The sequence below is a fragment of the Primulina tabacum genome, chromosome 5 (assembly GCF_025594145.1).
Source record: "Primulina tabacum isolate GXHZ01 chromosome 5, ASM2559414v2, whole genome shotgun sequence".
Classification (NCBI taxonomy): domain Eukaryota; kingdom Viridiplantae; phylum Streptophyta; class Magnoliopsida; order Lamiales; family Gesneriaceae; genus Primulina; species Primulina tabacum.
In genome coordinates this window covers 8,447,612-8,462,604 of record NC_134554.1, presented here as the reverse complement: position 1 = coordinate 8,462,604, position 14,993 = coordinate 8,447,612, and the positions used below count along the sequence as shown (strand labels likewise).

The following is a 14,993-nucleotide window of genomic DNA, read 5'->3' as shown; positions in this document are numbered from 1 at the left end:
AAAATAACTATCGACTTCCGCGCGAAGCCACCTCACAAGGACCGAAACCGGCCACCACAGCTCCACCCGCAGGTCCAGTCTGCAACCGGGATCCCGAAGAAAAATGGTGGAGATGAAACTTCTTGGGATGGACTTTGGCTGCGCCTTGGGATCGCTAAGCAATGGCGAGTTCCCTGAAAAGGATTGCTTGCTTCCGCTAATATCAAAGCTATTGGGTTACTGCATCGTCGCTGCGTCTACCACTGTCAAATTACCCCAGGTGATTACTCAGTTTATTTACTTACATTTGCATCGATAAAACGAATCTATTAGTGTAGTTAGGGTTGTTTCTCGTGCATTGATTTTTGTATTGATTGGACTTGGCGCGATTATAGTTGTAGATTCATGTTTGCTGCACTTCATTATTTTGGTTTTTGGGCAAAAAAATGACGAGAGTTATGATTTTTGGCGCCTTATTATGAACTCCCCAGATTTTAGTATCTTGGATGTGGGGACACGGGAGGGTGGGGAAGGTTTTTTGCTGAAGATACGGTCATTCGAATTTTTATAGGACTTGTGCTTAAAATAGAATGGATGAATTTGCCCTTTTGCTTTGTCTTGCGAAATCTAATTGGAATTTGCTGTAGTACCCAATGTGTGAGTTAGGTATATCATTTAGGAATTGGAGTTATTTGCGATTTGAATTTAGATTTTTTTTAATTTGCTTCAAATATCTTGAAATGTGCTTTGTCTGCTTGATTTTGCATTAGGTTTCATTTGACGGATCCTATTAACTTGTATATTTTCTATACAATCTCAGGACATGAAAATCTTGTGTTCTGTGTGGATTGGGACTTGAGATCATTGTTTTCTTTTCCACATGGTTATCAAGTTTAGTTTGGATGATTTGTGTTGCTTTGAGATGTATAGTTCTCTTAATTGAGACATTATCAAACTCTGGGTGTAATTAGATTAGAGAATTTCATTATCATGTTTTAGATCTATCATAATTGTTTGGATACTTTTTGGGTCATGTGACTTTCTAAACCTTCACCAATCATTTATTGTAATTTTGTCAATCACAGGGATGTATTTTAAATTCACCTCATATTGGAGTAATTCAAAATCCGTAATGAATCGAACAGAATTGCCAAATTGAAATTGGGATACCGTAATTCGTCAAAATATTTATGCTTATAGAAATGAGTATCAAATTAGAATCTTTCATTGTAGTTGTTTACCCTGAAAGACAAAAATTACTCGGGGAAAACAAAATGCGCGAATTTATATGTGGGTGATATTGTGATAATAGTCTCTTTAAATGTTTTTTGGTTCTCCATTAAAATCTTGAAAAAACTCTCTGGTCTAGTCTGCATTGATATGGATTATGAAGGATCTGTTAGAAACCTTGAATATGCTGGGAAATGGATCAGCTGAATCTCAATTTTAAATTATTCCACTCTTCAATTCATTCATAGGATAAACTTTTCACACTTTCACTTCTTTAAGCTGAATACGTCGTGTGATTCAACATAATTGTATGATATCACTCGAGTAAATTGATGTTCTCAAGTTTATCATTAACAGTTTATTCATGATATCCAAGTCGGATCAGTTAACTTGCTTCCATAGATTTGTATAAAATATTTTGACCTGTGGAACAATTATGGGGCGTGAATTTGTGATCATGCTTCAACTATTATAAATCTTTGCATAGTTATGGAAGCTGATGTAAAATTAAGAGACATGGAAATCTAATCTGACTTTTGAATCTTTATATATAGCAGTGATGAACTGGGAAATATTGAATAGGAACAAGTTGTAGACTTCAGCATACCTGATTGTGATTTGCGTAATGTGCTTATTCCACATGCAAACTTTAAGATTGGTGCCACTTGTTGTGGGTTAAGGTTAAAACCAAAGCATTGTAGACTACCTAGGAACAATCAAGAAGAAGAAGTGTTTAGTATTTGTGGATTGTGTCGGCTGCCTAAAATGTTTAGCATTTTATTTCCCCCCCTTTTCGTGCCTGAAACACAGTGAAAAGAGCTTTAAATGTGTACATGTTTAATTGTCAAGTCAGTTTAATCATTTTATCTTGAAACTCGTGATTTAGCTGTTTGATACCAATTGTTGCTGCTCTTTTTCAGATACTGAAAATCTTGAAAAATAGTAGTGTGCGGGGCCTAAGTATTTTGTCTTTTGAACTTGAAGTAGTTGGTTATACCATTGCTTTAGCGTATTGTCTTCACAAAGGGCTCCCCTTTTCAGCATATGGGGAGCTGGCATTCCTTTTGCTCCAAGGTATGTTTAATAAGGTTCCAGCTTTCAAGTTTTCCACCATTTCTGATATCACGTGATATAGAATTATTTGTTTTTTGTTTTAATGCTTAGCAAAAAGCTTTTACTCTTATATTATAAGCTTGATCGAAATTTATAAAGAATTACTAGCTCTCACATTAAACATATACACCAATAGGCATATATAATATAATTAATCACATACATAAATTACCTATATCTTTTAATTTTTTAATCACTCCTTATTACACATTGAGATCCTTTAATCATCTCATACCACCCCATACCACGTATTAAATATTACTTTAATGTAATTCACTCATGAATCGTGGGCCATTGCTGCGCTCACTTCTCTTACTTTTCAATCAAAATTCGAATTGCTACTTATGTTTTTAAATTAATCATTATATATGATTTTAAAATTATGATAAAAGTATTTTATTATATATATATAAATACTAGCGCGTGTGCTTCGACTGCTAGTATTGAGAACACAATACGTACACTTATATTAGGATTTTAATTCTGTTACAATATGCTTGAGAAACTAGCCTCAAGCTCGATTTCAAAAAGGTTATTATCAAGTGTATATTTTCTAAGCACTCTGATCGTACTTCTTTTAAACCCCATAGTCCATACCGATATAGATATAGATGCACCAATTAAATACAAATGCAATATTCAAATCACAAGCGTATAATGTCAAATTTTAATATAAAGGTGAAGAGAGAGTTCTTGTTTTACGAGACTAACTAGCAGTACTGATTAAAATTATTTAAACTATATTAACCTATGACTAAAATAAAATTAAATTAACTGAATTTCCACACTATAAAATTAAGATGACAGGAAAAATTCAAGGATGAATTTTTATCAAGATTCCGGTTAATTTTGGTCGAATTTCCATATATTTTATGAGGTGATGGGATTTTCTAAATTATTTAATATACCTTTTCGAGCTATATCATTCCCCAATATTAGTTTGCAACAATTTAATCTTTTTAAATTGTTTAACAAATTAATATTGCATTTAACATCTTTGAAAATGGCTAGTCTTCTATTAAATAATTTATAGCTATCACACGTGTTTTTTACTTCATCTTTCGATCTCAGTCTAAACATGTAATATTCGATAGTATTATAATCATTCAAAGGCTCAATCTTTGAAAGTGTTAGAACAATAAAACATGCACTCGGAAAATTTAGGAAATTAACCAGATAATAATTTAATCATAGGTTAAAAAAGGGTCCCATAATTTTGATAAACTAAACTAAGTTCATAGCTGGGACGAATAAATAAAGTCTAACAATGTTTAGCAACACATCAACGTCAGCAATCCAAACACAATTAAGAGACAGTTTAATGTTAGGATAAACTCTTGAAATATCTTTGTTTTGTTGATCCTTCTTTGTTTCCCGTGCGCTCTTCCTTGCTCCTCCCTGGATTTTTTTCTTTGATTTTTATGCTGAAAGTTTTTCCAAAAGTGGCCGCTGCTTCTATCTTTTCTTCTTTCCAAATATATCTCCCCTTCCCCTCAAAACTAATGTGCATTTTGTATGTATGTGAGTTAACGTGGAACATTAGGCCCACTAATCCTTTTATTTTCAGATGCTAGTCAACTATATCTGAATATGCATGGTCCTTGCAATAACAATGTTAATTCAAAGCCTTTTTGGTCTTGATATACGTTGAATAATTCTTGAAATCAAGCTTGATAAAACATAACCTGTTAGGTGCTTAAAAAAACATTTGACAAATTTCATATCTCCATTGCTCTCTTTTCTGGTCTTTGCAGGCATAATTCTGGTAGCAATCATATACTATTTTTCTCAACCTATAGGAACCATGACATGGATCAGGGCATTACTGTATCCTTTGAATGTCATTTTATATATTGTAGAATTTCCATTTCCTTTTTAATGATCTTTTTTGTATGATCGGATAATGTAAAATCCATTTCCTTAACCACTTAACTGCAGATATTGTGCTATTGCACCAACTATCTTAGCTGGTCAAATTGATCCCATACTTTTTGAGGCTCTATATGTGAGTCAGCAATGTCTACTATTTATGCTCTTTGCTCTTGATAGTCTGCAACAGTAATATTTACGAAGTTTGAGCATTGAAAGTTTAATTTGTGTGAGTCAAATTTCACAGGCTTCTCAACATGCAATATTTTTCTGTGCAAGGATTCCACAGATTTGGGCCAACTTAAAAGTAAGGATTTAATTCAACCTTATTTCTTTCTATTTCAATAAACATGAGATATTTATTTCGATCTCATCACGTATACTTATTCCATGATTAAGATTTCATTCTACAATATAGTTCCAAGGATACTTAAATAAAATATGGTGTTTTGCAAGGGTGAATGATATGTTCTAAATTGCACAAAAAGTTGTGATTTGCGTCAATTGTTCAGGATGAAATTTTCTAGTAATAAAATTGAAAATAGTAAAGATTCCCCCTTATTGCACTAACAAGTTATTATTGCTGTTTTGAGCAGAACAAAAGTACGGGCGAGCTTAGCTTTTTGACATCGTTGATGAATTTTGCTGGTTCGATGGGTAAGTTTGTTGCATTTTCCCATTTGCATATTCAGATTTAATGGGAGGTATGTAATTGTCTAATGGCTGTTAATTTCTCTTTGCCAGTAAGGGTCTTCACCAGCATTCAGGAAAAGGCGCCAACAAGTGGTAAAATTACTTCTTATTTGCTGGAAATTAATATTGGCAGTGCAACCTATGAAAACATTAAAATATAACGACTCTCCATAATCTCACGTGATTACCATCGATGATTTGTAAGGCAGACTTCAGCTCTCTGTGTTCTTGGAATTTGCATATTTTGTCCCTGGTTAATCGAGTTGAAATGGAAGTTTTGTATCTTAATATGTACTCATGTTACGAGTCCTTTAAACTGAATTTGATCTTCTTGAATTTGTTGTAGTGGTTTTGGGCTCCATTATTGGCATTATGACTAATGGCACCATCTTAAGTCAGATAATTCTGTACCAAAAACCACCTGCAAAGAAACAAAAGAAAGCCGATTAGAGAACTGAAGATGGCTCCCCTATCTTTCTTATGCTGCCAACACCAAGACTGAATTTTGGTGGCAAAATTTATACGCAGTTGCACCGTAACAGCTCTCAGCTGTTTGATTATGTAGTTTTTTTCAATCTAAACATTCAAGGTTTTTGTTTAGATTATATAATAGAATAGATGGTTTTTGATTGGCCTTTCCCCGATGCAACCACCTTGAAAATACCATGCTCCATGCTCGAACAACTTTGTCACCATGGTAAACTCACAAATATACCGGGAAATAACTATATATTTTGGTCCCAATAGTTTAGTTTTTGAGCATTTTATGATGACAGTTTGTCTCGTAAACTTTTAAAAGAGCGTAGATATAGTTTTTGCCCCACTTCTAAAATATTGAGCATAAATTCTTGCTTTACTTGGTCAAGTATACTACACGTGATTCAATTAACGAGTCAACATAACAATATAAATAAATAAATAATACGATTCTTATTCTAAGGATTGCAAATAATATAACCAAATCACTAATAGTATGTGCTTTAATAATTAGGAATTTTTTTGGTCAAATCTTTCAATTTTAAAATTGGGTTCATTAAATTTTCAAAGTTTGATTTTTGGTATATTAATTTTAAATTTTTGGTTATTTTGATCAAATTGTCATTGTGTCGTTGGTAAATGACGACATGACATCAAATATTGTTAACTTGTCATATGATACATCAAAAATTGAACTAAAATAGTCGAAAATATAAAGTTAGTGAACAAAACCTAACTTTGGACTAAAACCTAAAATTATATAAGCTAGTGGACTAAAAAAAATCATTTTCCCACAATTACTTATACAATGATTGAATGAAATTATATTTGTATTCTTAACTTTAGTTCGAATCATTATTTGCATTTATAAGGAGAAAAAAAAAAAGGAGAGAGCAAAAATAATGCGTCGGATGTAAGATTTGAAATTCCTCTTTTTTTTTTAATCTCCAAATATATTTGTCTTATATTTTAGTTTTATTATATTATATTATGACCGTTAATATTTATTTCATTTTATAGTCTAGTTATGGTTCACCTTTTGACTTTTTTTAGTGGGCCATCAATTGAATTTTTGGTTTGTCAGATGCTAAAACCGACTGAGTATCATTGTCACCGATCGACATCCTCAGATTAATGTAGGCTATTTGAGTTCTTAGGATTTCAGAACCCCCATGTCTCAGATTTAATTAACAGTATCTGTTTATTCTCAACCGTGTACGTTTACAAGTATCTCATATCATTCGATTTATTCCATTCTTTGTATTATTGACAGCCGATTCGTATCCATAAGCTTCATGCTCCCCATGATTGTTTAGCTGCATCAACATTCAATAAACAAAAAGATCAAGAGCTTGAAAATAATATATTATAAACAACTGTATATATGCCTACCAATCTTGCTCACTTCGTTGTCCATCAATGAGGAGACATTCATATATTAAACGTATCATTTGGATACAATGAAAGTGACCTCATTGATGGATGCTTATGTGGGTGAGCTGATCAAAACTGTGTATATATGTATATGTATGTATATTTGTGTGTGTGAGTGTATTTTTCTGGTCCTTTTAATTCTTACTGTTAGCAAATGTAATAATATAATTAAGAAGCTCGAATTTGATTGTAACCTTGTTTAGATAGAGCCCAGTTGCTATCAACTCCCACATGCCATGCAAAGTAACCAAGCAACCCTTTCTGCTTGGCATACGAAACTTTAGCAGCAACCGACTGAGTGTCATCGTAACCGATCCACGTCGTCCCCGAGTAGCAGTAATTCGTCACAATGGTGGAATTGTAGACAACCACCGTGCCACTATTCTGCGAGATGAAATTCCTGATTTGATTGTAGCCCATCGCACCGCTATCTGGTCCGGCAGGTCCAGTTGATGGTGCCAACATGCCATGATTATTGGCATTGGCCAAACGCCAAGCATACCCGTAAAACGGTATCCCAAGTGCCAGTTTCTTGGCACTTAAACCTGCCTGAATCCAAGAATTGATTCCATAGCTTCCACTAACTTGGCTGGTTGAATCATACAGCATAGAATGTGAATTTGTGTATCTATACCACGAAGGATCGTAAAAGTCATACGCCATAGCGTTGACCCAATCAAGATTCTGGTTTATGGAATTCACGGGGTAGTTCAGTCCGTTCAAACTTGCGGCGTAGTAAAACGCTGCCGTTAACAAAAGGGCTGGCTTCCCGGAGCTCTGGGCCTCGGTTGTGACAGCGGTGCGCCATTCTGTTAAAAGGGTACCTAAATTAGTCATGTCCGAAGATGTTTGCGGGTACTCCCAATCGAGATCAAGCCCGAAAAATCCATAGGATCTGGCTAATCTTATCGAAGAATCGATGACAGATTTTCTCGAGGATGACTGGCTAGCCATCTGAGAGAAGACAGTTCTGTTAGCACTGCCACCACCAATGGACAAAAGGGTTTTGACTGAAGGGTTTTTGAGTTGGACAGTTCTTGTGAACTGGTAGAAGGAGGCATTATTTGCGGAAGAAATGGTGACTTGTTTGGTTTGAGGATCAAGATCCGCAAATGCGCAGAATATGTGCGTGAAAAGAGACGAGTCGATGTTTGAGGCTGCGAATCCACTGTCTGGGAACCAGTACACACCATTCACTGCATTTTGTCCCGCACAAAATCGCAGTTGAAAGAGAGAAAGGACGGAGAAAATAAGGAAGATCTTCATTGAGTAAGCCATGAAAAGATGAGGCTCTTCATCTACGTTTTTATAGTAACAAATTCTCGAATTGTAGATAACATATCACGTGGCATGACTTTGAATTAGAAGTATAGGCAAAAAAAAAAAAGGCTATCATATACTTGCTATTTATAGTTAATAAAAAATTTATTAATATATATGTAAAATATCCATGAAATACCTTTATTCTTTTGAGTTTGAATGATAGCAAAGAATTAAGAATAGGTATCTTGTGAGACGATCTCACGAATCTTTATGTGTGTGACGGATCAACTCTACCGATATTCAATACTCTTAGCATAAAAAGTCATACTTTTTTATGGATGATCCAAATAAGAGATCTATCTCACAAAATACGACCCGTAAGATCGTCTCATACAAGTTTTTGCCAAGAATTAAATATAACAATTTTCCTACAACTTATACTAGATATAGATCAAGGTATATATATATGTTCTTGTTTATTATGGGTTACATCATGCTGACATTTTTGACCACACCCATGATGAAATAATTTTCCATCTTGATTAGGTGGAATAATAGGACATGTGGTGCACTAAAGTTTTTAATGAATTGAATTTATGCAAAGTTTGACATTTTCTCCAATGGTAACTTCACTAATGTATACGCAAATGTTTTCAATTTTGAAACGCAATTGAATGCTTTTGGATTAGTTTTCGGGAAATCGAGCTATTTAATTAAATTCTTTTTGGCAATATACGGGCTCCTTAATTTTTTTTAACTATTTGTCTCACCTTAATTTAGCATCGTATATATAATTGAAATTAATGCAATTGAATGCTTTTGGATTAATTTTTTTTTTTTCATGTATATATATAGATGGTTTTTACTTTGATAAATACCTTTATGCTCATTTACAATCTTAATAAATTACTAGATTGTTTAGTAAAATATTGAACTAATGCCATTCCAAGGAAAGTTCTTAGCCACTGATGACCGATCCTTTTTTCTTTTTTTTTGTGCACTTTATATTTGAAATTAATAAATTAAATAAATAAAGCGTGTATTTATGCAGGAAATAAAGATAATTTACTAAAAGTATCATTCATTTGTTAAACATACCAAAATTATTTTGTAAGTTGATCTATTTTGTGTTTTGGTAATTTAATTAGTGGAAAATTTGTTATTTACTTACATCCGACGTATGTCAACATTCCAATTCATTGAATACAGACAGGCAAGAGGCTCGAAGTTTCTGAATTTTGTAAATTTAAAATTTTAATATTCCAATAACTGTCCACCTTTGCCGTCTGTCATATAGTTTTATTTAATAATAAATAAATTACAGGGCATCTTTGTCAAAATTCTTCACTAAAGACAATTTTTACAAATTTTATCAGTAAACATTTTGAAATGAGACTATTCAATATTAAATTTAAAGGAAGAAATTTGGTTTTTATAAAAGAATATGCATTAAATGGATACTTGTTTCTTTTCCATTCACCAAGAATTCACTTGTTCAAAATGAACCTTTTTTCCAACCAATTAATGGACCGTCCTAGGTGACGTGGATGAGAGGAAACATCACGTATCTCACACTCTTCGTCTCCTTGTATCACAAAATTTCGATATAATCAATATGTTAGTTATATATTTCGAAAATTTCGATATTTTCAAAATAGGCCACATACAAGACCTGCATGAATTCCACTTGACAGCGTATAGCATGCATGGATTGGCTGCAGCATAGCATGGGGACCGACGCTATAAAAATTAACACAATTACTCACCACGGGAAAACATGCATCATTTCCTACCCTTTCAGTTAAGATAGAGTCAACAGAACAATTAATGAGACAAATTTCAATTGACAATAGCAAATGACTCGGACCGTAAATTTGTGTTTCGACTTGTTCGTGTTTCTGAGAGATGGATCAGTAAAGACTCTTCTCATTTATAAAAGAATTTGTAAAATGGGACTCGTAAAGAGTTGCAATGACATCATCTGAGTAAAAAACTGTAAAAATGGCCGGCAACTAGGCTCCATGGTAAGTATCGACGCTCAGCGTTATGATCTATAAATCTGCAAACGTTGATTCAAGGGACTGCTAATAAAGGCAGTAAAAGTGAATGGTTTTTTAACTGGACTAGAAAAGGGTTCTGAGGATACCTTGCAAAGGGATTGCATGAAATCCACTTTCTCTCAACCATTCAACAAAATTATCAAGAATTAGAGGCCAAGCATCACCAGAATCGTAATTCTGAAGGTCAGGAAAGCTTATCTACGAAAGTAGATACATCGTGTAAATATAATATAAAATAAAAACTAAAGGATGCAATGAAAATCAAGTCATAACAGAGGAGAGAATTACCTCTTTGCAAAATCGATACAAGCCTATCCATTGGTCCATGTTCATCGTCTTGTAATCTTTCTGGATCTATCATTCAAATAAATTTGAGAAATAAATAAGCGCAAACTATAAGTTTGATGAAACCAAACAGGCAAGGGAGGGGAAAAACAGATCATAAAGCAACTAATGAGGTAACTCGTTCTTGTTTCGAAGGGAAAAAAGGAAAATTGTGGTCAACCAACTATCCCAATAGTAGAGCTGTTGGTTTTCTAGATCCAAGGTCTTGGGTTCGAGTCATATCGTGTGTGTCATCCTCTTTCTATAAAAACCAATAAGCTAAATTTAAACCATAATGACATGATAGTGCACACTCACCTTAAGAAATTCAATGAAGTAAGTAACTTGTAGCTGATATTGAGACTTTAGAATTAGATCTAGTAATATGCAAATGGTCTCCATGTCTAAAAATTTCTGCTTTTCGTCTGAGAAAGTAGAACCACCAAAATTAAAATGAGGGACTATTTAGAATTGCAGAACATGAGAAAGTTCAATGTAGAAAAACTCTGCAACTGCTTGAAATGTGCAGGGAGGTCCTGCCAAATCCAATGCTTACCAGTAAGGTGGTAACGGAATGCAAAAATATAGAAATCCTCAAAATTTTCTGGCATCAAGACCTGCACATAAACAAAATTAGGATAGTTAGGTCAGATTTCACAGGGGCAGAAAATGAACGACGGAACTTATGCCAACAGAAATTACCTCTTTCTCCAGTTGTGGCAGTGCTTTCTTCAATTTATTGAAACTATTAACTTGAAGAGCCATCAAACCACTTTGCCACTCATCCTGATAAGTATGGGAGACGAATGAAGTTGAAAAATACACAAATTGTCTGGTAACGTAAATAACAACATAAGAAGAGATATTTACAAACGAAAACCACAGCATCTTGTGACACGGGTATGCAACTAAATATTTAAGTTAATCTTATAGATAATCTCGTTCTACAACATTTATCACCTTGAATATTTTATTGTTACCGCCGCAAGTGAGAAAGGATAGACATTTGAACATCTGATTCTGGATTGTGTATAAAATATAAATATTCATCCTTTCATCTTCATATATTTATAACTTTTCTTTCAATTAATTAAGTGGCAAGATAAATTGGGAACTGATGAAACAAAGTCATCATTGCCTATAAATTTACCTGTTAAACAAGATACGCAATTCAGTCATGAAAAAATGGAAAGAGAAACAGAGTAAAACTAACAACTAACTACTTTGTAAAATACACACACCATTGCACAGGAAGAAGACTTGTGTATTCAAGAAGAAAATAACACATCCTACTGGCTTACTGCATGCTTTGTAAGATAAAAACCAACATATTACCATTCCACAAGAATAAGCGCACAAAAACACAAGTTATCAACACAATACATGTTGACACATAAGACGAATGAATGAAAAGGTGCACATATAATAGAACGGCATTCCAAGATAAGAACATAATAGATAACACATGAAGGATTAAAAAGAAGAATCACTTACTAGTGTAAAGTATCCTTGCATTTCAGCTTTCAATTTCCTTAAAAAGGTAAATATGAGAGTGATCAGGTCCACAGCAAACATATGGTACATTCTGGTACTGATAGTTATGTACTGAGATCTTTCAGCAACCATGAACTTACCAAGCAAACATCAAAACCCTAACATCGGTATGATCCACTTTTAAATCTGAACATAATTTTTCTATCCCTTCTGGGCTGTCAACAAAATTAAAGGCGTGAGATTTTCATTCACTTGACAATATCACAAATTAATTTTCAGAAAAGTCACCATCCTGATCGACTGTTGTATCAGATAAACAGATAAAATAACTTTTTTAAGTTTTGGAATACATAGCATTAAGCATATGTTAAATGGAAAAATTATTTGAACGACATCTATATAATACTCTGGAAAGCGAACCACCAAAAAGTTTGTACTCGACTAAATGACATTTATTTACAAATGTGAGCACTGAGCTGATGTGCATAGCCCTACAGTTTTAATCTAAAAATGTAAGATAAAGATGGACTTAGTATTATCTCGGTAACAACCAATAAGATTTCCATTCAAATAAACATCTTTTGTTGGAAACTACATTGAGATTTACCAATATGGAATAGATTTGTTACAAGAAAAGCGGCCCTTTTATTATGGGTATTGTCTAATATGATAGTGGCCATCTTTTCTTTGTTATATTTTCTCTCTCTTATGGGAACTGCATACTCAGTTTTTTGGAGTTGTCTCTCTGTAGCTGCCAAAAGTCTGTAAATTGGTATGTGATTCTCTTAATTGTTCTGGAAGACTTTCATAAAATTAATTTTGTCTTTCAGTTTTATTCCTATCTGAAGAACAAAAAATTAACATTCGCCCTTGAGATGGAAAAAAGACATTTTGCAATCCCAGCTTGCAAATGATCTTGCAGAAATCTGGACTTGCTAGCACTTGCAACCATATGTCGATGAGGTGTCACTCAATGAATGGAATACATGATGTGAAATTTGTCCACTGTGGAGCTTCTCCTCTACAAAGTGTCAATCTACTTCTTGGTAGTTCATCCTGCCTTGTGCAATCAAGTACTACTATTAACCATGAAGCTCAAAATGATAGGCATCTTTTCTTGTTCTTACCATAAGTTCCTTGTACTCTTCTTGAATTGATTATATAGCCATGTCATAAAACAAAGTAAATGAACTTAATAACATACTGTCTCTTGTTCTCCTTGTAATCAACATATCTCGAAAGGATTCAAATAAATACAACATGATCATTCTTTCATACTGAAACACAGGGGCAAGTGATAGATGTATGTTACAGTTCTATCCATAGAAAGGGGACAGTCACATCTTCAGCACTCAAAGCATGCCTTTGGTACATTTGCATGGTAGAAGACTGTAAATTGAACTATAAACACTCACTCGATCAAGCCTGAAAATTTATTAGAGTATTTGACGAAAAGTGTATTGATACATTTCGGCATCTTTCTCACAGCTTTACTTGATGCTAAAAAAAAGAATATAGTCAGGAAACAAATGATGAAATCTATACATGTCTATGCAATCATGCAATGCCAGCGAATAGTCTTTAACTTCAAACACATGAAATTCAATCCAAATAGCCGTGGAAGATCAACTTAGTGTACGACATAAGTAAAATATGGGTTATCTTACTGGCAAACATGCTTGACATCTAATGACCATATCCTTGAAAAAGGGGCCAAGACTTGATATATCATAATGCAGAAAAAGATAAGCGAAATTATATAAACTAATTTATCCTTTACTCCTCATACTCGTTAGAAAGATAGACTGTCGACCTACTCCAAGGCTATTTCAAATCAAAATTTCAATTTCTGGAGAATTTTAATCATGTTACATTCGAAATTTAATATCAAAGAGAGAAAATAAAAAATTATACAAAGCAGAAGAACAAATCATAGAAATTTGCTTCGACTCCATACATAAAAAACTAAGCACACTTTCAACTTTTCCAAAATCAGTCTTTGTTTACAAAAATTCACGCATAATTTTGATGAAGTTTTTCCAGTAAAAGTTTACTGACGCAAATTCTCCTAATGGCAGTCATATTTACAACATTATGATATAGTATTTTTATCCCATTTTTTATTAGACCCAAACTTTACCTTCAAGAAATCCCATCAAAAAACACAGTCCCAACTCAAGAATGCATGAAATACACCCCAAATTCAATCAGCAAAGCCCATTAAGCAATACGCATTCAGGTGCCGAAAACCAAATAAAACCAGAACACACTGCTACAAGAGTCACGTCATTTCATTAAAAAGGAAAAGAAGAAGTCATAAAATATACCAGAACCAACAGAACCGACACGGGCAATCTTGAGAGAAGCCAAGGTTGGCTGATCAGATTTTCTCTTACTGGTAACCGACATTTTTCCTTTGTGTTTTAATTCTCTTCCAAGATTTCAAATTCGAGAAACGGGATTCTTGATTGGTTTTTCAGGGTGTTAATTTCACCCTTTCCAACGAGAGGGGAAGGAACACGACGAGTTTCAGAAGGGGAGATGAGAAAAGAAGGCTATTTAAAGGTTTATTTCGCACTATAGATTTCCAACCTAAACCACAAAATTGTTTATTTATATTTTCTGAAAGGTATCTACAAATGGGGTTTATTTCATCCTACATGTAGGAGCACTATCCATGATAGAATCAAGGGCCCAAACTTAGCCACACATATATGGGATCCATTAATTTTTTTAAAATCAATATGTGTATGAATCATGTCCATCAGAATCATGTGGGGCACATGTCTCGGCCTAGTGCACATGCGGTTCTCTATTTTTTTTTAATTTTTATTGGTATTTCGTCTTGACGATGTACGAAGTGTTATTTTATGTAATTAATGATTAAAAGTAGTAAGTATTAGTATTTGAACAATTATTTAAAATTATTGATACATATAATGAATTTATTTAAATTTTAAATATTATTATAAAAATTATTATATTAAAATATTTATGGTCATTTATGATACACTCAAATGATAATAACAATATGGCAAAATCTTGTGTGAGACAATC

The 14,993-nt window shown here is 33.5% G+C and overlaps 3 protein-coding genes across 4 annotated transcripts; 1 reads left to right on the top strand and 2 right to left on the bottom strand.

Annotated features, from left to right (window-relative positions):
* Window positions 1-8: 8 nt before the first annotated feature.
* LOC142546189 (mannose-P-dolichol utilization defect 1 protein homolog 2-like) lies at window positions 9-5,505 on the top strand. The gene is made up of 8 exons (XM_075653763.1): window positions 9-259; window positions 2,130-2,283; window positions 4,077-4,149; window positions 4,261-4,327; window positions 4,439-4,498; window positions 4,788-4,848; window positions 4,936-4,977; window positions 5,231-5,505. The coding sequence occupies exons 1-8, from the start codon at window positions 104-106 to the stop codon at window positions 5,332-5,334; spliced, it is 717 nt and encodes a 238-aa protein (XP_075509878.1). The 5' UTR covers window positions 9-103; the 3' UTR covers window positions 5,335-5,505.
* Window positions 5,506-6,538: 1,033 nt separating this feature from the next.
* On the bottom strand, window positions 6,539-8,155 carry LOC142546187 (class V chitinase-like). Its single transcript, XM_075653760.1, has 2 exons — window positions 6,990-8,155; window positions 6,539-6,677 (listed from the first exon to the last, which is right to left on the bottom strand). The coding sequence occupies exons 1-2, from the start codon at window positions 8,071-8,073 to the stop codon at window positions 6,655-6,657; spliced, it is 1,107 nt and encodes a 368-aa protein (XP_075509875.1). The 5' UTR covers window positions 8,074-8,155; the 3' UTR covers window positions 6,539-6,654.
* A 1,684-nt stretch (window positions 8,156-9,839) lies between these two features.
* On the bottom strand, window positions 9,840-14,508 carry LOC142546188 (uncharacterized). Of its 2 annotated transcripts, none has more exons than XM_075653762.1 (10): window positions 14,274-14,508; window positions 13,352-13,437; window positions 12,077-12,151; window positions 11,937-11,973; window positions 11,145-11,228; window positions 10,999-11,059; window positions 10,761-10,867; window positions 10,407-10,472; window positions 10,205-10,316; window positions 9,840-10,117 (listed from the first exon to the last, which is right to left on the bottom strand). In XM_075653762.1, the coding sequence occupies exons 1-10, from the start codon at window positions 14,343-14,345 to the stop codon at window positions 10,110-10,112; spliced, it is 708 nt and encodes a 235-aa protein (XP_075509877.1). In that variant the 5' UTR covers window positions 14,346-14,508; the 3' UTR covers window positions 9,840-10,109. The 2 variants fall into 2 exon arrangements, with proteins under 2 accessions (XP_075509877.1, XP_075509876.1); XM_075653761.1 differs by having other exon boundaries at window positions 9,841-10,117; window positions 13,352-13,436; window positions 14,264-14,508.
* Between the last annotated feature and the right edge of the window lie 485 nt (window positions 14,509-14,993).

Excerpts from the sequence above, each read along its gene's own strand:
- LOC142546189 (XM_075653763.1), top strand. The coding sequence starts at position 104 with ATGGTGGAGATGAAACTTCTTGGGATGGACTTTGGCTGCGCCTTGGGA. Across the intron at positions 260-2,129 it reads CCACTGTCAAATTACCCCAG|ATACTGAAAATCTTGAAAAA; the intron begins GTGATTACTCAG and ends GCTCTTTTTCAG. Across the intron at positions 4,849-4,935 it reads GAATTTTGCTGGTTCGATGG|TAAGGGTCTTCACCAGCATT; the intron begins GTAAGTTTGTTG and ends TCTCTTTGCCAG.
- LOC142546187 (XM_075653760.1), bottom strand. The coding sequence starts at position 8,073 with ATGGCTTACTCAATGAAGATCTTCCTTATTTTCTCCGTCCTTTCTCTC. Across the intron at positions 6,678-6,989 it reads CTGGGCTCTATCTAAACAAG|CTAAACAATCATGGGGAGCA; the intron begins GTTACAATCAAA and ends ATGTTGATGCAG.
- LOC142546188 (XM_075653761.1), bottom strand. The coding sequence starts at position 14,345 with ATGTCGGTTACCAGTAAGAGAAAATCTGATCAGCCAACCTTGGCTTCT. Across the intron at positions 10,868-10,998 it reads ATTCCGTTACCACCTTACTG|ACGAAAAGCAGAAATTTTTA; the intron begins GTAAGCATTGGA and ends CTACTTTCTCAG. Across the intron at positions 10,473-10,760 it reads ACTTCATTGAATTTCTTAAG|ATCCAGAAAGATTACAAGAC; the intron begins GTGAGTGTGCAC and ends TTTGAATGATAG.